Raw genomic sequence first — 23,528 nt, forward strand, 5'->3', positions numbered from 1 at the left:
GCGAGATCGCGAGATAGAAAACCTACGAAATTAGGTTAAGAAGTTGGAAATTGAGATTAGGGGCTGACGTCGTAGAAGGGACCGCAAGGGATCGTCTAGTGATCCCAACTATGAAGGAGGTAGCATGTTCGGCTCATCTCATCGGACTGATTCACAGCATTCGAGAGAGAGGTCCAATGAAACTATGGGGCAACATTCTAACAAGAACATGCACAGTCACCCAAGTGTGGCCTTGGATGCCATGAGCCGAGCACTTCGAAGCACTTTAAAGAGCTGCTCGATCAGCATTCTCCGATGAGATAGAGCATACCGAGATGCTAAGGCGTTTCAATTGCCTACCTTTTACCTACTACGATGGCAAAATTGACCCGGTGGAACATGTGAGCCATTATATTCAGATGATGTCCTTGTATTCCTAAAATAACGGTTTAATGTGTAAAGTATTCCCGTCCAACCTCGGGCCCACAGTGATGAGGTGGTTCAATGGTTTAAGGAAAGGATCCATACATAACTTTGGAGAACTGATTTAGGTGTTCGGGCCCCGGTTCATCACCTGTAGTCAGGTCCCTCAGCCTATCGATGCATTGTTGTCTATGAAGATGGACAATGGGGAGACACTCCTATCTTATGCCAATCGGTATTAGGAGTTTTACAAAAAAATGGGTGGGGGGAATGAGTAGGTTGCAGTGAGTATATTTAAGCTGGGGCTCCCTCAAGAGTTAGAATTAAGGGAATCCCTACCTATGCGACCTCCTGAGAACATGCATTAACTTATAAGGAGGATAAAAGAACATAAAAGGTTGAAGGATGATCGACAACAGATTAAGGGAAAGGCACCGACAACCTCCTAGTTTAACAGGGACCCGTGGCTTAAAGGCTTCCAGCTGAGGCCGAGAAGGGAATCCAGGGTAGTTAAGCTCGAGGTTCGAACTGGAAGGGTGAATGTGGCATTTAAGGAACTAGTTCATAAGATTCTCGGGCGGATAAAGAGTGAGTTGTACTTTTGGTGGTTAAGTAAAATGGGTTGGGACCCATCTAAGAGGAACTAAAGCCTGTACTGCACCTATCACCAAGAGAAGGGGCACACCACTGAACAACGTAGGGTGTTTAAAGATCATTTAGAGCAGCTTGTGAAAGTAGGGTATTTGAAGGAATTCATGGCCGGACAGGGAGGCGGCACAACGGGGAAAACATTGGGGAACCGAGGGAATACACTCCCTCCGCCCTTGGGAATTATTGAAGTTATCCATGCAGCCTCAGTCAACACTAGGACAAGACGACATAAGGGGGTTCTTAGTATTACCCTGTAACAAGGGACAGAGGTTAGTGATTAACCAAATAAAAGACTGAGGCTGAATACAGAGCCAATTGCTTTTGGGGACAATGATGTAGAGGGGATGTCCCAATTGCATGACGACGCATTAGTTGTGACCTCGAGGATTGGGGGTTTTTTTTTTTGGTAAAAAGGGTGTTGATAGATCAGAGGAGTAGGGCTAAGATAATGTTCGTTGAACTTTACAAGGGCTTAGGGTTGAAGCTGGAAAACCTCACTAAATATGACACGCCTTTGGTGGGGTTCGTGGTGCCCGAGGGGAAAATTTCTCTCTCCATTATGACCGAAGGGAAGGAAGTGATAGTAAACTTCATAGTGGTTAATGCTTTTTCTCCTTATACGGCCATCTTAGGTCGGCCGTGGATTCATGCCATGGGGACAGTGCCTTCTACACTCCATATGAAGGTTAAGTTTCCCACTGAGGATGGGGTCGCCGTGGTTAAGGGGGATCAACAAGCTGCACAACAATGTATGGTCGCAACAATTAACCATGAGATCAAACTAAAGAAGCAGGTGGAGCCCGAATCATTATAGCAATTACTGGAGCTCATAATGGACATTGGGGCTAATAATGCAGAAGAACTGTTACAGATTCGAATCCTTCCATATGAAGATAAGTATTTTTAGATCAGAAAGAGTCTACCATTGGGGGATCGAGTTGTCATGTTTCTGGCCTTGGTGCAGAATTTGGATGTATTTGTGTGAAGTCCATACGAGGTGCCAGGTGTTAATCCTAACTTCATTATTTATAAGTTGAATATGGATCCCTTGTTACAGCCCAAAAAGCAGAAGTCGAGAAGATATGCAAAGCAACATATGGGGGCCATGAAGGAAAAGGTAGAAAAGCCGAAACAAGCTGGGGCTATTAGAGAGTTGTTCTTCCTTGAATGGTTATCAAATATGATCATAGTTAAGAAAAAGAATAGGAAGTGGAGAGTGTGTGTGGATTTACAGATTTGAACCGGGCATGCCCTAAAGATTATTTCCCGGTCCTGAAGATCGACCAGCTAGTTGATGCCACCTGTGGGCACCCGAGGATGAGCTAGCTAGACGAATTTCAGGGGTATCATCAAATCGCCTTAGACCTCGAGGACCAAGAGAAAATATCATTCATAACCTCTGAATGTCTATTGTTCCAATACCTCGGATAGTTGATTTGCTTCCATCTCCAAAGGTGACAGTACCAATCTTTCCTTCAAAAAGTGTCTTGAACAAAGCTTTATTACTTGTCATGTGCCTAGAACAATCACTATCCAAATACCAAAGACAAGTATCACGGGCCTTTAAGGTAGTTAAAGTAGTATAACAAACATAATTATTGCTAGAAGTAGTTATACATAAATATTCAAGGATAGGATTTGCACTCTTAAAAAGCCATATAGTCCAAGAAGAAATAGATTCAATTCTCATTCTAGTTGCTTTCAAGAAACGAGTCAAGGAATCCGTGATAGCAGCGGTCAAGGATCAACTCTAGGTTAAGAAACCTATAAACAAGAGTTAACTTGCTCAGATACCACTTGTTTATTCATTTAGACCCCTTAAACCAGATTGTTTAACCTAATATATTAACCAAGTGATTACTTAAGTTTATTATTCAAATCTAGGTTAAACAAGTATATATAATATCATGCTCAAATGCGGAAAAGTAAATAACACCACAATATGATAACCTAGGAAAACCGATGAAACGAACCGTTTCAAGATAAAAACCTGGAAATGATTTGACTTAGTTATCCTCAAGGTAAAACAAATCCACTATAAGAGAATTGAAGTTTTTACAATAAGATTTAACTCTAAATCTATTGCTACCTCCAGTAGTAACTTACTGACACGACCACGTGTAAGCTCCGAATCCACGGACTCCTCTTCTTGGATTGACACCAACACAAGCCACCTTGCTTTTGACTTTGAGATCCCACTTAAAGGTTTCAGATCACCATCAGTAATGATTTTGATGCAGCAACTATATTCTACCTACACTTGATTGTAGATTTTGCTCCGGTAGATTCTTATGTAGTTAGAAAGTACAAAACCTCTCAAATCTCACAAAGAGTAAGACACAAGTCTTTCAAAAGTCTGAAAAACATAGATAGGGTTTCCCTTTTATATGTGGAGAAGTTTAGATGAAACCCTAAACGTTTTTGTGGGCTTGGGTCTGTTTAAAAACTCTATAGAAAAACTGGACCTACGATTTTTGATTGGTCGAGCCTAATTCTCGATCGGTCAAGTAAGGCAGGACCACACATCCTTTTTCTACAATTAGCTAGACTTGAATCTTGAAATAACCACTTTTAAGCACTATCTAAAGACCTAGACTAGACATGTTTTGTTCTCAGTTTGCCAACACAATAAAAACATGATTCTAAACATTTAAACCTAAATCTTTAGAACCTAACACATGTATTAAATGAATACTGCATGATAGATCAGATCTAAATATGTTGGTTAGAAGTTAGAACCTCTAGAACTAAGACTTCTCTTACCATAAAATTATATCACCGTCCAATCACTACTACATTTATATGTACCGTCCTATCGAAAGAAAAACAAAAAAGGGTACATATGTGATACAATTTCTATCTTTAACCTTTAAAAAAGTATGTACAAGGTACAATTCAAAAGTTTCAAACTAGTGATGTATATAATGACCTCGGGCAATACAATCTATCAAAGAGATTAGAAAAGTCTGATCATTTATTTTTAGGAAAGTTTAATTAGGTAACAAAACTTAATCCAAACACTAAAGTTTTAGAATTTGGATTACGTTTTAGAATTTGGATTTTAAACCCCCTAAATTTTAGTGGTGTTTAGATTTTATTTCCTAAAGTATGGGGTATTTTGATTTTACACCTTAAAATTTCATAATATAAAAATATACGTAACCATGTATTAAATGAATACTGAATGATAGATCGGATCTAAATATGTTGGTTAGAAGTTAGGACCTCTAGAACTAAATGCCCGTTTGTTTCAACTTTTTTAGCCCAAAAATCACGTTTTGAAAAAAGCCAGCCCTTTAAGTGCGTTTGGTTAGAATAAAATGCAAATTTTTGGAAAAAGTTGCGTTTTATACTTGTGAAGAGAACGTGCAATCCTTGAAAGGAGCTCTTCAGGTCCATTTTGCCAAAAGTCCATGCGCGTTTTGATATATCCGTTGGGGTGAGTTGGGCAATTACCAAATTACCCTTCATCAGTTCTCAGTTCTCACGCCTGTTCCTCATTCCTCTCATCTTTTCTCTTTGCTCTGCCCTCACCGTGCTACTACAAACACAGCACCACCCAACTATCACCGGTCTACCACTACAATCAACAAAATCAACAAAACCCATTTCAACATTTGATAATCCAAACACAAAATCAACAAAACCAAAGCAAAAATAACTCAAAATCAACACAAAACAACTTAAAATCAACTCAAACGCCATTGGAAAACCCATCCCAAACCCAACTCAAAATCAATCAAAAACAAAATCAACTCAAAATCAAACCCAAAATCCACAGAAAATCAACTCAAAATTAAACCATCAGCTGAAAACCCATAACCCAAACCCAAAATCAAAATCAAATACAAACCCAGTGGTGGCAGAGACTTAAGGGATCTTCTCTCTTCCTTGTAGCTTCTTACAATGGGGGTGCTGCCTAAGCAAAGCTAACTACAGGTTCGAATATACTGCAATCACCCAAACCTTTCTAATACTAAAATCTTGTATACAAAATTTCTTCAATTGCTTACTCGACCAAACTGAACGCCTGAGCTCTGCGGCAACTAGAATTTTCTGGAGGAAGTGGTAGGGAAAAAGGGGAAATAAGGAAAAAAAAAGTGGGAATGTTCTGGAGGTGGTAGGGAAAAAGGGGAAAGAAGGAAAAAAAAGAAAAAAAAGAAAGGGGAACATTCTGGAGGAAGAAGTGGTAAATGAAAAAGGGAAAGAAGAAAAAAAAAAAAAAAACAAGAAAAGTGGAAAGTTCTGGAGTGTCTTTTTTGGTAATTTACCACTTAAACTGTCACTTTTATAAGTGTTAGTCAAACACTCAGTTTTTTCAAAAAGCACTTTTTAACAGTTTTTACCAAACACTCAGCTTTTTGAAAAACACTTTTTTATTATGCACTTTTTGAAAACTCAACTTTTTCAAAAAGTCCAACTTCAAAAAGCTGAACCAAACTCACCCTAAGACTTCTCTTACCATAAAATTATATCACCGTCTAATCACTACTACATTTATATGTACCGTCCTATCAAAAGAAAAACAAAAAAGGGTACATACATGATATAGTTTCTATCTTTAACGTTTAAAAAAGTACATACAAGGTACAATTCAAAAGTTTCAAACTAGTGATGTATATAATGCCACGGGCAATACAATCCATCAAAGAGATTAGGAAAGTTTGATCATTTATTTTTAGGAAAGTTATATTAGGTAGTAAAATTTTCATGTGCACTCATCTGGTGTGAGGCTAAATAACTTGTGAGTCTCACTATACTGATGTACCAAAAATAAATACGATATGTCTATACTATGTACCTACCAACTAGTCCCTATCTTATCAATTCTAAAAAAAAAAGCTAGATGGATTTTGTGTGTGTGTGCGTGTGTGTGTGTGTGTGTGTGTGTGTGTGTGTGTGAGTGATAGAGAGAAAAATATGCTCATATTCTTCATCCTTGATTTTTCCTTAAGGACTCTCAGATGAGATTATTTCTCCTCTCTTGTAATTCCTGTCTCAGTTGGTTTCCTTCCTATTAGATTTTATGAAGACATAGAGAAATAGCGTAAAGTAAGAAAAGTGAGGATGTAAGGATTACGTTGTACAACTTAACAGCCTATGTCCATGAAGGAAGCCCTCGACAATCATATCTATACTATAATCTCAATTCAACAATTATAATGAACCCTAAGCAGGGTTTGTATCAAAATTAGAAATTATTGTTAAGTATAGATGGGCCTACAATATAATTGGGTCTCTCAAACTTACACACATGAACCTAATATTTCTTACACTTCATAATAAGAAGTATTCTCTAGAAAATAACTATGTCAAACAAGTGTGTAATAGAACAATGTTTCCAGCAACCCACTACTTGGATTTAATTATAGTATTCAGCTATGTTAGTTTTTAGACCCTTAACACAATATGTTTAACCTAATATTAAGCCAAGTTGATTAACAAGTTCGTTAATTAAATATAGGTTAAACAAATATGTGTAAAATAAATATAATGCAAAAAGTAAAGAACACATAGATCTGATGACCTAGGAAAACCAAACTGTTAAAAACACTGGGGAAGATTCAACACAAAACTCAACAAAGACTTCTAAAATGTAGTTAGGGTTTTTCCTTTTATACTTGGAGTGAAACACTTAACCCCACACATCATATGAGCTTTGGCTAGTTTGAGAATTCTGCAAAAAATTACTGATCCACGATTTTCGATCGATTGAGCCTTGCAGAAATTGAATAGTAATTTCCAACAATTACTCAATACAAAACTTACATCAAACCAAACTTTGAGCACATCTAAACCTAGACTAAATGTTTTGATCATGGTTTGCCAACATATACAAATTGAAGTTCTAATACATTAGTTCCTAAAGTCTTTGAACCAAACAAACTTCCCATTTGGTAATCTGTGACAAAACACTTTACACGAAATAAAAGCTCGAAGAAAAAAATAGCCCAATTACACATTATTACCCAAAATACAATTCAACCTAATTACTGTCTATCAATTGCAAAAGCAAACAGCAGCTTTGAATGAATCAACCTGTAAATTCCTGAAACACTAAACAAACCATAAACGCATGTGTAGAAAATACAAGTAAAGCAAATAAATTTCTTATTTTCACAAAAAAAAAATAAAGACATATACCAATAACCTCATAATATAAATCATAACCAATGTATCATAGTTTGTGAAATAAGAACATAAACATAAATAAAACAAGAAACATAAAAATATAAAAAAAAAATGTGCCCCTAACATGTACACATGATCACATCATCAAAACATAACACATATCTCCCCCTAAAATACAATCTACACCAAAAAAAAAAAATCATATCTCTTCATCTCCCCCTTATCACTATGCATTCCCCCTTTTTGTGACGTATTGCCAAAGGACAATCAAGACTCATCCAAGGGTGGAGCTAGTGGAGAAACACCTCTAGCATCAGCTAAATTTGCTCGTAAGGCCGCAACCTCATTAAGCAAATCCAAGAAAATCTGTCCATGAGCCGCCTGAACGGTGAGACACGTCTCCAGCATAGTACGCATAGACGAAGAGGATGATGTAGATGGTGGAGGATCTACAATAGCAGTGGGGTCCACAAAATTCTCAATTGTAGGATCACCAAAAGGAGGGGCTCTAGATGCATCACCTGTAGAAGACTCAACTCGAGAGGGCTTAGAGCTAGCTTTTAACCGAGAATCCCTTTGCCTAAGAAAGGTGGCACCTATAAGAGCGATGATATGAACAAGCTCAGACGCGGGGAAGCCCTCTAAACCTAAATCTAACAAAATCCTATGAATGAAAATCAAAAAGAACAAACCATGTGACTTAGCGCTACTCCTATGAACCTCAACAAGAGAACGAATGAAAAGAGTAGGAAAACTAATAGGAGCATCAATGATGAGAGTGGACAAGAACACACATTTCTCAATGGGAATGGTATGTATGTGAGAAATAGGCCAGATATAATGACAAGAAATCCTAAAGAACAAATAATTGAGCTCAGTAAGCTCATGTGTGTTAACCCTAGGATTAGTACCCCAACTAATGGTAGTACTAGTAATAAGAGACATAATGTCGTTAATGGGAGGAATCTCTGTGTAAGGGTACACAGTCTGCTATACCAAAGGTATACCAAGAGCAGAAGCCACTATCTCATAGGTAACGACAAACTCTTCACCCCTTATCCAAGTCTTCACATAGTGAAAGTTGGAATCATTAGAGTGGATAGAGAGGTTTGAATAAAACTCTCTAATCAAAGCAGCCGGAAGGGGGATGCTCAACATCCAAAAGAGGTAACCAACCTCGACTCTCAAAGTTCCTACGTATCTCAAGGTTAACCTCATCTAGGATAACTTTCCTTTTAGCCCAAACAAACCTAAAGATATTCAACTTCTCATAGGTTTCTTGATTAGATTTAAACTAAAATCTATCACTTTGAAAATCATAAGAGGAGGAGGTAGAGGATTTCTTAGCTAGTTTTCCTAACCATGACTCTAAGAGTAGAAAGGAAAAAATAAAACAAAAAGAAACATAAGACCAAGGGCAGACTGCATTAGAAAGGGTTAGAGCACAAAATATATCAATAAATAATAATCTATATGATGCATGTAATGAATGCACATATGATGCATGCTCTAATGCACAAAAATCTTGTTCAATTTTTAATATTTTCATATAATTGACTTGAACAAAGAGTTTTAACCAAAAACCCCAAATTTTGAAAAAACCCATTTTTCAAAACCAAATCAAATTGAGAAATTATACATTATAGTAGTTAGAAAACATGATATAATGAATTAATCCATCAATTTCACAAGTCAATTTCATCAATTTAAGCCCAATTGAACAAAAACCCCAATTTCTCAAAATTTCAAGCCCTAGAATTTTCAATTCTTCTCAAATCACAAAATTTATCAAATTAATGCATGTGAATCATATGTATATGAACTAATAACAAAAGCCCATTGATTAAATATGAACAAAAACAAGTCAAAAATCAAAAACCCCAAATTTCTCTAGTTAAAAAATCATGAAGAAAATGCATGAAAAATGTAAATAACTTGAAAAAAGAAGGGTAGTTAGGTCTTACCTACACTTGAGGACAAAAACCTTTGAAGATTTAAGGAGGAAACGACAAAAAATCTTGGATTGGATCGGTCGAGAAAGAAAAGGAAGAAAAAGAAAGAAGACTATTTGAAAAAGTGAAGAACACGTGATTTGGAAAAGTCATTTATTTTTCTTTTCTTTCGAATCTCAATTGGTCGAGTACTGATCGGGTACCAATCGAGCCAAACAGAAAGTTTGCTTTAAAAACTTTTAAATTTCGATAGGTCGAAAATTGGTTTCGATCAATCAAAAAATAGATTCGACTGATCGAGCACCAATCGAGGATCAATTGAACCAGGTAAAGACCAAGCTTAAAAATTAAGGGATTTTCAATTGGTCGAAAAACACATTCAATCAATTGAAATTCTAGAAACTGGATTTTTGAAAAACAATAGAAGTTTTATCCAGAAAACACTCAATTCAAAGAATTTCATGAACGAAATGCATGAGAATGAGTTTAAAAGTTTTTCAAAAACATTTGTTTTCAAACCAGAACTTCAAAAACAAGATTTTTTTTTTTTTTTTTCACTTTTTACCCTCAAATTTTCAACCAATGAAAATATTTTGTATCAAAATCATAGAATATATAATCTTGGATGACCAAACCAAATTCACACACAATTTCATGTACTAAGTTTAGCAAAGAATAACTTGTGAAGTGTGTGCAACTAGTAACAATATGAGATACATGTGAGGTGATATGTAGATAGTAAGTAATCACAGTGTCTACATTATTCATCACATAAATTTGAAAGTGACTATCACTTAAAGAGTTACATCATATAACTCTCACATTTCCTAGAAAACAACCTTGCAATCATGTTTTTTATTTTATTTTTTTATTTAGCCTTATTGTATACATGCCTTTTAAAAAAAAAAAATTTTATTTTAAGGCTACACCTTATTTTCTTTTTGTGCACGTGCTACACTTTCACGAGCACAAAATCTTATGATATGCATTAAGGTGTTCATGATTGACTAGTAAATAGTGGTGAGATGGTTATTTATGCCTTTCTCTTAGGATTTTTTAGTCTTTACAATAAAAAACATGTGACTTCAAAATCAAAATCATGTGATAAAAAAAACTATAAACAACTCACACACAATATGCACTACATAGCTCAAACTAGCAAAGTGCAGAAAAATTAGCTCATCCAAGCTAATCAAGGTACTCAGGCTTGTTATGCAAAGATAATATGGCCAACCTTAACTACACATCCATGATATGTAATACAAAACATATCCTTCCACATTCCTCTTTCCATTTTTTTTTGTTTTTTTTTTTTTTTATTATGATTATTTTTTTTGAAAAACAAACAAAAAACAACCTAATATGAATGCATGAATGTAATACAATGCAAATCCTAGAAAAAAAAAGAAAAGAAAAAAAAAGAAAAAAAAATCAAGAAAATGGCCACAAAGGATTTTGAGATGAAGCACAAGGACTATGTTAGAAAGACTCAATTGGATTGAGCCTTTTGCGCGCATCCATAACCTCTTAGATGCAACTTTGGTTTTGGAGTTATTATTCATATTAGAATGATGAGCAACTTTAGCATTGGTATAAAGGTTTAAAGTCTTTACCAATTCACCAATAAATATCATAGGATCTTGTGCTTGAGGCACAGATACTTTTTGCTTATCTGCTCGCTTTGCAGCTTGCAACTTGAAACAGTTTGGGTGAGTATGCCCAGCTTTTCCACAAAAATGACAAACCCATAAAAGTCTATCATGCTTCTTGTCCTTAGGGAGGTTAGGACTCTTAGGCTTAGATTTTGTAAGATGAACCCTAATCTTCCTAGGAGCAAGAACATCTTCTTTTGGTTTAACAACTTCTATCTTAAATGGTTCAGAAGAAGAAAAAAAGTTTGTCGAATAAGTTTCAGACACAGAGATGCTATCAACAAAACCTAAACTTGATTTGTCTAAGGGAGACTTCTGAATACTCAACATGTGATCAAGTTTATAACTAGTAGACCTATTTATTTGTTCTCTAGCAACAAATAATTCTAGTTCTAGGTTTTTAATCTTATCAATCAACATAATAATTTTAGTCTTCACCTTATTAACCAGTTTATTAGCATCAAGCAAATTCAACAACAAGTTTTTCTTTTCATGTTCAAGAGTGACTATCTTCTTTAGCCTTAAATCCACTCTCATTGCATCCTTTGTAGCAACCTTGCATAGCTTGTTGTAAGCTTCTTGCAAGTCAGCACACTCTGAGAATTCCTCATCAGAACGGTTCTCTTCAACCAAATCACTTTCATTAACTACAGCTGTAGCTGTGAAAGCAAAGAAGTTTCCATCTTCATCACTTCCAGACTCGTGATTAGAAACTTCACCATCACTAAATGTTACAGCCATAGCTTTACCCTTTAATCTCACGAATGTTAGACATTCAAATTTCACATGACTATACCCTTGACAACTAAAACATTGTTGACCTAGAGAATTTCTAGAAGATAGACCAATTTTTTCTTTTGATTTATCAGCATTATTGATTTTAGTTGGATCATTTTTCTTAAAGTTCTTAGGTTCAGCATTGTTTCTACCTTTTGCCCCTCTATTGTTATTCTTGAGAAAGTTTCTAAAGTTCTTGGCAAGATATGCAATCTCTGTAAAAGAAGTTCATTATCAAATCCATTATCATCAACATCATCAACTGACTTAAGAGCCATTGATTTGGATTTTTTTGTTTTGGGTAGGTCTAACTTATAGGATTGAAGAGATCTTACAAGCTCATAAACAAGGATGGAGTCCACATCCTTGCTTTCAGTAATGACAGTTACTTTGGGTCTAAAGTCTTTAGTTAAGGATCTAAGAATCTTCCTAACAATTTTAGGTTAATCATAAATTTCACCCAAAATAAATGCAAAATTAACAATATCATTAAGCTTAGCATAGAATTCATCAAAATTTTCATCTTCAAATATCCTAATGCTTTCAAATCTAGTTGTTAATTGCTACAACTTGTTAATTTTAACTATCTTTGTGCCTTCATGCATAGTTTGGAGGATTTTCCAAGCAGTATGAGCAATCTCAACATTTGAGATTCCCCTAAACTCGTTCATAGAAACAGTATTAAAAATAACATTCATAGCTTTGTTATTAAAAGTGGCTTCTTCTTTTTAGGACGTTGACCACTCACTAACAGGAGTAGTTAGTTTCTCCCAACCATATTCTATTGAGTTCCACACTCTCTCATCTATAGACTTCAGGAAGGCTTTCATCCTTACTTTCCAATAGGCATAGTTATTCCCATCAAAGTGTGGAGGGATCACAAGAGAGTGACCGTATTTCATGACAACATGGGTCAAGGATGAACTCTTAGATCAAAAGATCTAGCACAAGAGCCAACCTGCTCTAATACCACTTGTTAGTTTTTAGACCCCTTAATACAATATGTTTAACCTAATATTAAGCCAAGTTGATTAACAAGTTTGTTAATTAAATCTAGGTTAAACAAATATGTGTAAAACAAATATAATGCAGAAAGTAAAGAGCACACAGATTTGATGACTCAGGAAAACCAAACGGGTAAAAAACATGGGGAAGATTTAACCTAACTATCCTCAAGGTAAAAACAGATATACTATGAAAGAATTGAAGTTTGTACAATAAGACTTAGACCACTAACATCCTATTACTACCTCATGTAGAAAACTTACTACCACGACCACGTGACAGCTCCGAATCCATGAACTACTTCTTTCCTTGATCAACAGCAACCACAAGTTCTCCTATTTGTGACTTTGAGATGCCTCTCAAAGGTTTCAAATCTTCTTGAAAGTTCTTTATGCAGCAAATAAAACAATCATTAAGTTCTTGATGTGAATTTTGATCTTGATAGTTCTATGTGTGTGTTTGAAGATAAACACCTCTCAGATCTCACAAAAGATTTAACACACAACTCAACAAAGACTTCTAAAACGTAGCTAGGGTTTTTCCTTTTATACTTCGAGTGAAACACTTAACCCTACATGTCATATTGGCTTGGGCAGGTTTGAGAATTCTGTAGAAAATTGCTGATCCACGATTTTCAATCGATCAAATCTAATTTTTGATCGATCGAGCCTTGCAAAAATTGAACAGTAATTTCTTGCAATTACTCGATACAAAATTTACATCAAACCAAACTTTGAGCACGTTTAAACCTAGACTAAATGTTTTGATCATGGTTTGCCAACATATACAAATTGAAGTTCTAATACATTAATTCCTAAAGTCTTAGAACCTAACAAGTTATATTTTTAATTACATGACCTATTTAATAAATCATGTAACTTATTTGAATAATTTAATGAGTTCTGTGGTTTAACACTTGTAGATAGTTTTATGAATCACCATATAATGAAACACATGATTGTATTGATCAATACAATACAAACATATTTATCTTGTCAAAGAAAAAATAAACTCAATATAATCATTTGTTTGAATTTAACTTGAAAACCTTACATAGAGCACTTAAAGAATTGTACTTTTCACTCTGAAAAATATTGGGTCCCTAGGCTTATTGCAAACAAGCCTAAAGAACTTGGGCTTGAATTTTGCTTATAACAAAGATACAAATTTTTTTTTATAAGACTTTGGTAGTTGAATTTTGGTTATTTATTTATGATTATTTTATGATCTTGGTCTTAGCACATTCGTCAAGTATCTTAAAGTAATTTTTGTTCTTTTATTTTTACTATCTACTTTATTAATCAAGTTTAATAATATTATTAAAATATTTCTTCAGCTTACCTATGAATTCATTAAGTTGTGCATCATACAAGTTGTTCTATAATATAACTCAAAAAAAAAAAAAAAAGAGTCATATTATATTCTATATAATAAAATTTGGGTCCTAAAATTGTGTTGCACAAAATTGTTACACTCTCCTTGTGCTAAGTGGCTAATTTTTATTAAAGTCTTTTTATATGTGACATAATTTCTTCATAGTTTGGGATAGCTTCAAATAAAAATCTAAAAAAGTTGAAATCATTTCGATTTACACTCTTCATGAGTTGTTACTATTAATTGAGGTAATATAAATTCACATAAATTGTGATTAGAACATACCTAAACACACAAAATCCTTTGATGTGAACTAATAAAACATATACTGTATATGATATTCGCCATTTAGTGGTTGTCACCAAAACATTTACAATAAAAATTAGGGGCTGTTTGGATAAAAAAAAAATGATCACTCATCACTCATCACTTAATAACTCATCACTTATCACTAAAAATACCCCAACTTCCTAAGGTGGCATGTTTGGCACTTGTTTCCAACTTCTGATAATTCAAAAAATTTTACTTTTTGTGAGACCCACGGATTGACTTGGTGCAGCTTTTACTTCTTACTTTTTTTCTTCTTTTTTTTTTTTTTTTTTTCCTTCAACCTCCAATACCCAAACTCATCAAACCGAAATTGCTCTCAAACCCAGAAAATTCATTAGCATCCTTGACAACCAAGTTCTCCAGCTTCATCAACAAACCCAAAAAAGGAGAGGGTTGGAAAGAATGAGATGAATTGTTGCCCCAATCGTTGACCCAAATCATTCTTTGGATTTCTCTCCATCTGGGTTTTGTTTCCCAATAACACCTCCAAACCAAACCCATCTCCGATCTGAGACCACTCACTAGAACACCTAGTTCAAGAAATCACTCGAATCGGTGTGCTTAGAAGCTAGATCAAAGACATGCAAGACCGATTCCACCCCTTTTCTCCGCCCCTTTCCTCTCTTTCATTTCTTACTTCTGGGTTTTGTTTTTGTTTGGAGAAGAAATTTTTAGATTTATTGTGTGGATGAACATGTTTGTGGGTTTGTATTTGTGTGTTAGTGTGTATGATCGGTATCATGTGTTTATGTGTTTGATTTTCTGGGTTTGAGAAATCGATACCCATGTGTTTCTCTTTTTTTTTTTTTTTTGATAAAGTTACCCATGTGTTTCTGTGAAGAAGAAAAGAAAGAAAAAGAATGAAGAAGAAGAAAGAAAGAAAGAAAAAGAAAGAAGAAGAAGAAGGAAAAAAAAGAAGAAGAAGCCATTGAGTGAGTCTGTGAAGAAGAAAGGAGAGAAAAAGTAATGAGGAGAAAAAAAAATATAAAAAAATAAAAGTAAGGAAGTGACTTCTCTGACCGTGGGTCCCAGAAATGTGTGTATTTACCAAAATGCCATCATAACTCAGTTTCCATAACTTAAAAACACCCAAAAGTTGTTTTCAGTTTTGTTAATTCATTACTCAAAAATTAGAGAATTAAGTGATGTAAACAAAAATTGAAAACAAATCCAAACACGCCCTTCTACCATGGGACCCACCAATTTTGAGTTATAGGTTATAAAAACTAAATGATGGGTGATGGAAAACATGAAATCCAAACAGCCCCTTAGTATTCATAAATATCCATTTCCAAATTCAAAACATTTACCAGAAATTTAATATTACTAATTTTTTTTTTTTATATACAAGATAGAATTTATACTCTAACTTAATCTAAATATATATATATATATATATATATATGTATGTAAACCTCCCTCCTAGAGACTTAAACTCCGACCTTCACTCCCCACACCCCACAAACATTTATACTTGTGGAGTGATCATCACATAAAGGGTGTGCGGTGGTTAATATTACTAAATTTTTAAAAACATTGAAATACTATTTCAATTAATACTCAATTATCAAAAGTTTTAGCAAATTTTTTTTTTTAAGTTTATTATTTATTTCAAACTATTTTATAATCTTTGTAGTTTTTGGTTTTTGATAAATACTTAGAGCTACATGACGTGCATTTGTTATGCAATTTAAAAAATTATTTTTATTCTTTACTTTTACTTTCTATATTATTATTTATTTTAATTATATTAAAGTAACCCTTTCTGGACAACTCCAAAATGGCAAGTTCATTTGTGCTGCTACTTGGAATCAGTTAAGACATATAAAGATGGAAGTGATATGGTGGAAATTAGTATGGTTTCCTCAAGCAATACAAAAACATGCTTTTATGGGGTGGCTTACTTTGAAAAATAGGTTGACTATAAAAAAATAGATTGATGCAATGGGGTTTCTCTGGATATAGTTATTGTGCATTCTGTAGAAATAAAATAGAGAGTAGGGAACATTTGTATTTTGAGTGCTTCTTTACCAAGAGAATTTGAAAGCATGTTATAGGGCTTTGCCTAGTAACTGATGTTTCTATTATTTGGAATGAAATAGTCTAATGGTGAGTGACTAATATGAAGGGCAAAGGTTTTAGAGCTACCTTCTACAAACTGGTTTAGTGGGCCACAATCTATCACATATGGTTGCAAAGGAATAGTAGATGTCACAGAGGAGTTGTTTTGACAGAGAAACAAATTATGCTGAGAATTAAATGAGATATTAGAGCTAAAATGGAGCATGTTGTTATGGCTGGAAATACCATGCTTCACAAAGTTCTAAGCTCTACATAGGGCTGCTTGCACCTTGTTACCAGAGCATACTTCTTTGATATACTAATAGCTCTTATGGCCAATTATGTTTTCTAATGCTTTCTATAGATTAACCAGTTGTTTTAGTCAGTCTGTAATAGGAGTGCTAGTTCGTTTTTTGTTGTTCTCTGGTTTGCAAGTTGTAAAGTCTATCAGATGAGTTGGCTCTATTTTTATCAGAGTGTGTAGGCTTACTCTCTTTTTGTTTTATAAAATTATTGAATTCTTGGAAAAAAAAAAAAAAAAAAAAAAAAAAAAAGTCAGTGGCGTGTGAATTATGGGATCACGTGGGTGTAAACATTGATGGACGTAAAATAAAATAAAAGGCATGAAAAGATCATTCTGCTGTTGGGTTGCGACTCAAGATAGGTTTCTTCCATGGCTGGAGATAGAGACAATATATATATATATATATATGTGCAGCAGTTGCAGTAGGGCAAGGGTATAGAGACATTATGCTAAGTTATCTTTATGGTGTTTTAATTTTCTGTAAAAGACAAGGGAAAGTCTTGGAGTCTAGAAGAGAGAGGACTTTTTTGTAGGGTAAATTTTCAAGAAAGCAGAAAAATATATTATAATTTTCAAGCAAGAAGAAAATTCAGTTTGAGGACTCAAAAAGAAATGTTCTGGATATTTTCCTATAAAATATTATGGATGGATAACAAATACTATGTATGGATAAAAAAGATTATGATTGTAGACCGACCATTTGTTCTTTATGTAAGGTTTTTGGGTATGCCACTACCTACTGCGGTAGACTTGTTTAACATATCCACACTTGTGAGAATACTATATCTACAAGACACATCTGTGAGAATACTATATCTACATGTGAGACCAGCATGATAATGGAAATAGTATATTTGAAAGTGACTTTCCCAATCATTATAATTCTATTTCCTTTTGGTTCATTTTTTCTCCTTAATTATTTCTTTGTAATCCTGAGTTTCCCAAGAAGATATATAACTAAAGACTTCATATGCTTTTGTAATTTGTGTGGTGCCAACAATTAAAAACAGAAAAAGAAATGTCCCTTATCTTTCCTTTATTACAGTGCTTATACAAGTTAAGGAATAAGGGGGAAATTTTCATGTTCCCATCGTCTCAAATGTATTTTTATTACTTATTAAAAAAAAAAAGTATCTTTATTAAGCAACATGCATCTTGCTATCACTAGTATGATCAATCAAAACTTGATAAGAACCTTCACACAATCAGGCTGCTTCAATTTCTCAAATGCTTTATCTATATCTTTCACTGAAACTTCATGAGTCAAAAGTTCATCAAGTTGGATTTCCTGTGAAAAAAGAGTAAATCAGCATTTCAAAGTTCCCAAAATTCGACATGATTAGTAATTTTTATTATTATAAAACAATTTTTACACGATATAATTGGAAATTTTTTAAGTTTTCCATCTGAATATGAAAGCATAATCAGTGCTATCCCTATCCAAGGGGGAGGAAAAAAAAAACAAACATGTGAAAGGAAATAAAAAGTAGTAGAACACACTAAGGTATAGATATTACTAATTAATTTTATTAATAAAAAGTAGTAGAACACACTAAGGTATAGATATTACTACTTAATTTTACCACGAAAGATATACAAACTAATATGATCATTATTTTTGCTGAATAAATTAATATGACAATTAATGGTGGGTTTTAATTAGCTCATTTAATAAAATATTTTTATTAATTGAATCATCCCATACTCTTGATGTGATGGTCACTTCATGGGAAATTATTGTGTACTCTCAAAGTACCATAAATGCATGCTCCCTCCTCTTACATAAATGGTGGGTCCCACCATGAACTTAATTAGTGAGACCTACTATTCATGTGAGAGGATGGAGTACACATTTATGGTACTCTGGAAGTACCTAATAATTTTCCTCACTCCACAAGTATAAATGTTTGTGGGGTGTGAGGGGTAAGGGCAAAGATTTAAGTTTCCGGGAGGAAGTTTCATATACATATAGATTTAGATTAAGTTAGAGTGGAAATTCTATCTTGTATCAAAAAATAATAATTGAATTGTTCAAAAAATCAATTTTCATCTGTGAACATGAGGCAGCCACATTTTTTTAGTAAGCAAACTGTGAACAAATTGAACATTGTAATTAAAATTCACCTTATTTTTGCATTTGTCTATTATAATAGGAAGGTCAGTTCTGGATTTGAGCCCTCCAAAAACGCAACCCTTCAAAGTTCCACCAAACAAGAGGGAAAGGAAATTGACCTGGACAGTACGATCAATTCCTGCCCCAATTACAATTGTTTGTCCTTTTCCCTGACCATCATGCACAACCGAAAAATGTATTAAAAAAATAAAATAAAATAAATAATCCGCAATTAATGTATATATAGGTGTAATGTGTGTGTTTTTTTAATGAAAAAAAATATATAAGAGGTGTTAAGTTATGAGGAGCCGTGTTTGTATTTGATCTGGATTATAATCCAACCATATATAAAAGTGTTACCATTTTTAATAGAATATTTTCAAGATTTAGTCTATGAAGCATATGCTTGGGATATAAATACCCTTTTTGACTCCCTTTTTTAGTCTATTGTGAGTGTGCTGTGTGATATAAATATTATTGTTTCATATTAGGGTTGACGTGTTGTTTGAGTGAAAAATTGTACTGTCACATCTTGTACTTTTTTCTGAAATTAGTAAAATAACTGTAATTCTGTGGACATAAGGAATGGCCATGTTGGTTAGGTGTTGTGTGTGTTGCAACACTTAACATTGTTATATGAAAATATAAAAAAAACATGCATGTTGAATTTAGAGACGTACCATTTTTGTGGCTTGGAGGGCTTCATTGATCAAGGGAGGAACCCCAGTGCACTCAAAGCAATAATCCACACCCAATCCACCTGTTAACTCTTTGATTAGCTCGAAAATAGATTTATCATAATCATTAGGGTTTATAAAATCAGTCATTCCAAAAGCTGTTCCCTTTGTTTTTTTCTTCTCATTTATGTCAATGCCAATTATCTTTGCTGCTCCTTGCACTCTCGCCCCTTGTATGGCCTGCAATTTACAAGGACATAATTTCATCCTTGATCCACCTTTGGGACATTAAAAGGAAAATAAAATGAGAGTTTTCTCTCTCTCTCTCTCTCTCTCTCTCTCTTTAGTAGGTTATCTGAACTGCATTTAAAAAAAAAAAAATCAACAAGGTATAGCCATAAAAATATTTAAAAAAGAAAAAAGAAAAAAATGGAAGCAGATAGAGATAGAGAATCCAACTAGTTATGCAATCTCATAAAATCGAATCAAGTTATGCTGGTTTATATTAAAAATAAATAAAAGAATCTCATATAAAAGTCTACTCCTCATGTATGTTACGAAGTTGGAAATTGAATCTTAAAACTATATATGAGACATATTTTATGTCAGAAAAGCACATGATAAAGCCATATCTCTAGTATTTTGTACTACAATAAATCAGACCATGTTATATGATCGACTCTTTTTTTTTTCCCCCTCTAATTTGAATTATTTGCTTTGAACTTAAGACTAATTATCCGAAATAATCATGTCCCTGTCTGGCCTTTAGGACTTGAGTTATAGAGTAAGCTTATGTCATGCGCCCTTCATGTACCTCTATAGATTTGTCATATATATCACATGTAATACGACAACAAAAAATTTCAGTACACATTTTTCTTTTCTATGACCAATTAGGTTAGGTATTATACATCCTGAAATCTTCAAACATGTGAATGTATATTGATAATGGGTTTTTATCTATCAAATTTTCATTAATTATTAAGATAATTCGATGGACAATTGGACACTGAACGTTTTGTTTTTTTTGTGTTGTTATGGGTCCAAATGATTGGATGAAGTGAGAATGAAATGTGAATCATTATTTTTTTCACTTACCATTTGTGGATCCCCTTTAACGTGAAGTTCCTGATCAGTCTTTCCTTTTTAATTAGTGCTTTCACATTCACTTTGATTATTTGAAGTACCAAATTGGAACCCTAGCTGTACCTAATGAGAGTGGATATATATATATACACTCCACTTAGACCATTTAATTAGTGGCTGTCTTTATCTATTTAATAATAGTGGCTGAGTGCATTTCAACCTTCTGTGCATATGTCTGTGGTGTTTTGTTTTCATACTTTTGCCATGTTCTAGTGGGGTAGGTATTAAAAACTCAGCCAGACATAATTATTAAAATAGCACACTAACAATTAACAATTATGAAATTAAGACAAATATATAATAAAAAAATGTTAAAAACTATAAATATTATTGTATAAAAATTTCAAACTAATATGTCAGCTGTGAGTTTCAATGTTGAATTATTTACTGTGATTTATGAGTTGTGAGTTATGACACACCAATATAACCCTACTATCACTCTAAACTTGTTGAGAAAGAAAACACATACATACCCCTAAGCCAACAGCACCAAGACCAAGAACAGCCACAGTTGATCCGCTCTCAACCTTGGCATCCTTCCATGCAGCCCCAAAACCAGTTGAAAATCCACATGAGAGGAAGCAAGCATGTGGAAGAGATATAGTTGGATCAAGCTTGACAACATAATTAGCGTCAACAACCATGTACTCGGACCATGTTGAGCAAGTAAAAGCGTGGTACAATTTCTGGCCTCTAACAGACATTCTTGAAGTTTCATCAGGCATTAGACCACTTAAAGGTACAGGGTATTTGAGGCATAAGTTGGTCTTTTCTGACATACAATTCTCACATTCATAGCACTCCCCGATATATGTTGGAATCACGAGATCTCCTTCTTTTAGATCTGTTACTTCCTCGCCCACACTCTCTAGCACACTGCATTATAAATGAATTTTTTTCACTTTTCATTTTGCATTCAAAATCTAACACATCACTATGTAAGAGCTTATTATATATATATAGTACCATTTATATTAATCTTTTAACATCAATCATATATAAAGTGTTGTTATTGGTCTGAAAGTTCATTAATTGAGAGCTTACCCAACACCTTCGTGTCCTAGAACTCGAGGGAAAAGAGGCTGTAGATCAATAATTAATAGCAAATCCCTTTAGCCCAAAGAATACAAGTTGAAAGTAAATGATAGGACAGTAACAATTGGGAAGGAAATGAATACTAACAATTGGGAACCCTTTGGTGTATAAGAGGTCTGTGTGACACACACTAGCATATAGGATCTTGACGCGAACTTCAGATGATTTTGGTGGCTCTACTTGTATCTCTTCCACCTTCACCGGTTCCCCATTTCCCCAACATACCGCCGCTTTATATCACACATTCACACCCCATTGTTGAACAAATTAGAGAGAGAGAGAGAGAGATATAAGTTTATAAATAATAATAATAATAATAATAATTAATAGTATTACATTTTAAATCATATAATACAAGGTGTAACAAATTAAATCTAAAAGTTTTACGCGTTACTTTTTGAAACTTTAGCTTTCAATTTATTACTTTTAGAATTATAAGTTCTAATATATATTTTTAAAATATTAAAGTTTAATGTTTAATGTTTACTTTTATTTAATTTGTTAAACCCTTAAAATATAGGATTTAAAATATAAATTTTTTTTAAAGTTTATAATACACAAGTATGCGTGCATATTATATATTACACTGAATTCAACAATTATTTATTTATTGAAATGAAATGAAAAGGTACTAAATTAATAAACATATGAACTAATAAATTAAAAATTAACTGTTTTTACACAGATTTTCATTATATATATATATATATATATGAAGAACAAACTTCATATTAACTATCAATTATATATGTAAAATCTACAACAAACATAAAAAACTTCATATTAACTATCAATTATATATGTAAAATCTACAACAAACATAAAAAAGGAACTTATAATAAGAGTAAGGTTGGGGGCAGGAGGGGTGGCTTGTTGGCTAAATGACTGAAACGTTGGGTACTGCATCTTCTGATATCAGACGTTTTTACTAAGCCATAAATATAAATAGGAAATGAATCGATGTTTATTTTTCTAAAAATGTAATCAGGCATACCTTTGCATGTAATGATTTGTAAGTCCCTCTTTGACATTGCCCAAGCAATCCAAAGTAACCAATAAGATTCTGAGTTCAGAGCTCTGTGTGTGTGATCAGAGAGAGAGAGAGAGAGAGAGAGAGAGAGAGAGAGAGAGAGAGAGAGAGAGAGAGAGAGAGAGAGAGAGAGAGAGAGAGAGAGAGTAGGTGGGTGTTGAGGAGCTGAGTCTTCTTTGTGATTCTCTCTCCTCTTAAGCAATGTAATATATACAAACATTTGGGGGAAAATGGGCTTTCGCCCTTATTTTTTTTTTAAATCTAGCACAGTGTTCTTGTTTTGAAACTATTAAGCATCGTATCCCCCTTTTTGAAACTCGAATTTAATAAAATTGAGTTCTATATAAGACTCGATATTCTCAAAATCGAGTTATATGTAAATTTTTAGGTAAAACTTGACTTTAGCAAAGTCGGGTTTCACTTAATTTAAATAAAAAAAAAAAAATTAAATAGCAAAATTTGCATAGAACTCGAAATTGCTAATGTTGAATTCCACCTGTAACTTAATTTTTTTTAATCCAAATTTCAAAACAAAAACACAATGCTTAATAGTTTCAAAACAAGAAAATCGTACTAGATCCCCCTTCCCAAAAACATTTGTTACACAGATTTCTTCTTTTTTTTTTCCATTAAAAAAAGCGTTTCAATTTAGTTATTTATTTTTGTTACACAGATATCTACATCATAACATATAAAAGTAATATAATATTATTCGGCACATACAATGTACAATGTGTAATAATTATATATTTTTTGGGCTAAAACAATGAGTAATAATGTGATTGCACACTAGCTGGAGTGTACAATAGATAAGCAAAAGTCATTAT

At 33.5% G+C, this 23,528-nt stretch overlaps 1 protein-coding gene across 3 annotated transcripts; it reads right to left on the reverse strand.

Annotated features, from left to right (window-relative positions):
- Window positions 1-17,640: 17,640 nt before the first annotated feature.
- Window positions 17,641-22,890, reverse strand: LOC126699555 (8-hydroxygeraniol oxidoreductase-like). Of its 3 annotated transcripts, XM_050397454.1 has the most exons (8): window positions 22,819-22,870; window positions 22,666-22,762; window positions 21,759-21,901; window positions 21,621-21,658; window positions 21,050-21,452; window positions 19,434-19,670; window positions 18,765-18,923; window positions 17,641-17,928 (listed from the first exon to the last, which is right to left on the reverse strand). In XM_050397454.1, exons 2-8 carry the CDS (start codon window positions 22,700-22,702, stop codon window positions 17,818-17,820), a joined length of 1,128 nt encoding a protein of 375 aa, XP_050253411.1. In that variant the 5' UTR covers window positions 22,703-22,762; window positions 22,819-22,870; the 3' UTR covers window positions 17,641-17,817. The 3 variants fall into 3 exon arrangements, with proteins under 3 accessions (XP_050253411.1, XP_050253410.1, XP_050253412.1); XM_050397453.1 differs by having other exon boundaries at window positions 22,666-22,890; XM_050397455.1 differs by lacking the exons at window positions 21,621-21,658; window positions 21,759-21,901 and having other exon boundaries at window positions 22,666-22,890.
- Window positions 22,891-23,528: the final 638 nt, after the last annotated feature.

The sequence above is a fragment of the Quercus robur genome, chromosome 9, assembly GCF_932294415.1.
Source record: "Quercus robur chromosome 9, dhQueRobu3.1, whole genome shotgun sequence".
NCBI classification, from domain to species: Eukaryota; Viridiplantae; Streptophyta; class Magnoliopsida; order Fagales; family Fagaceae; genus Quercus; species Quercus robur.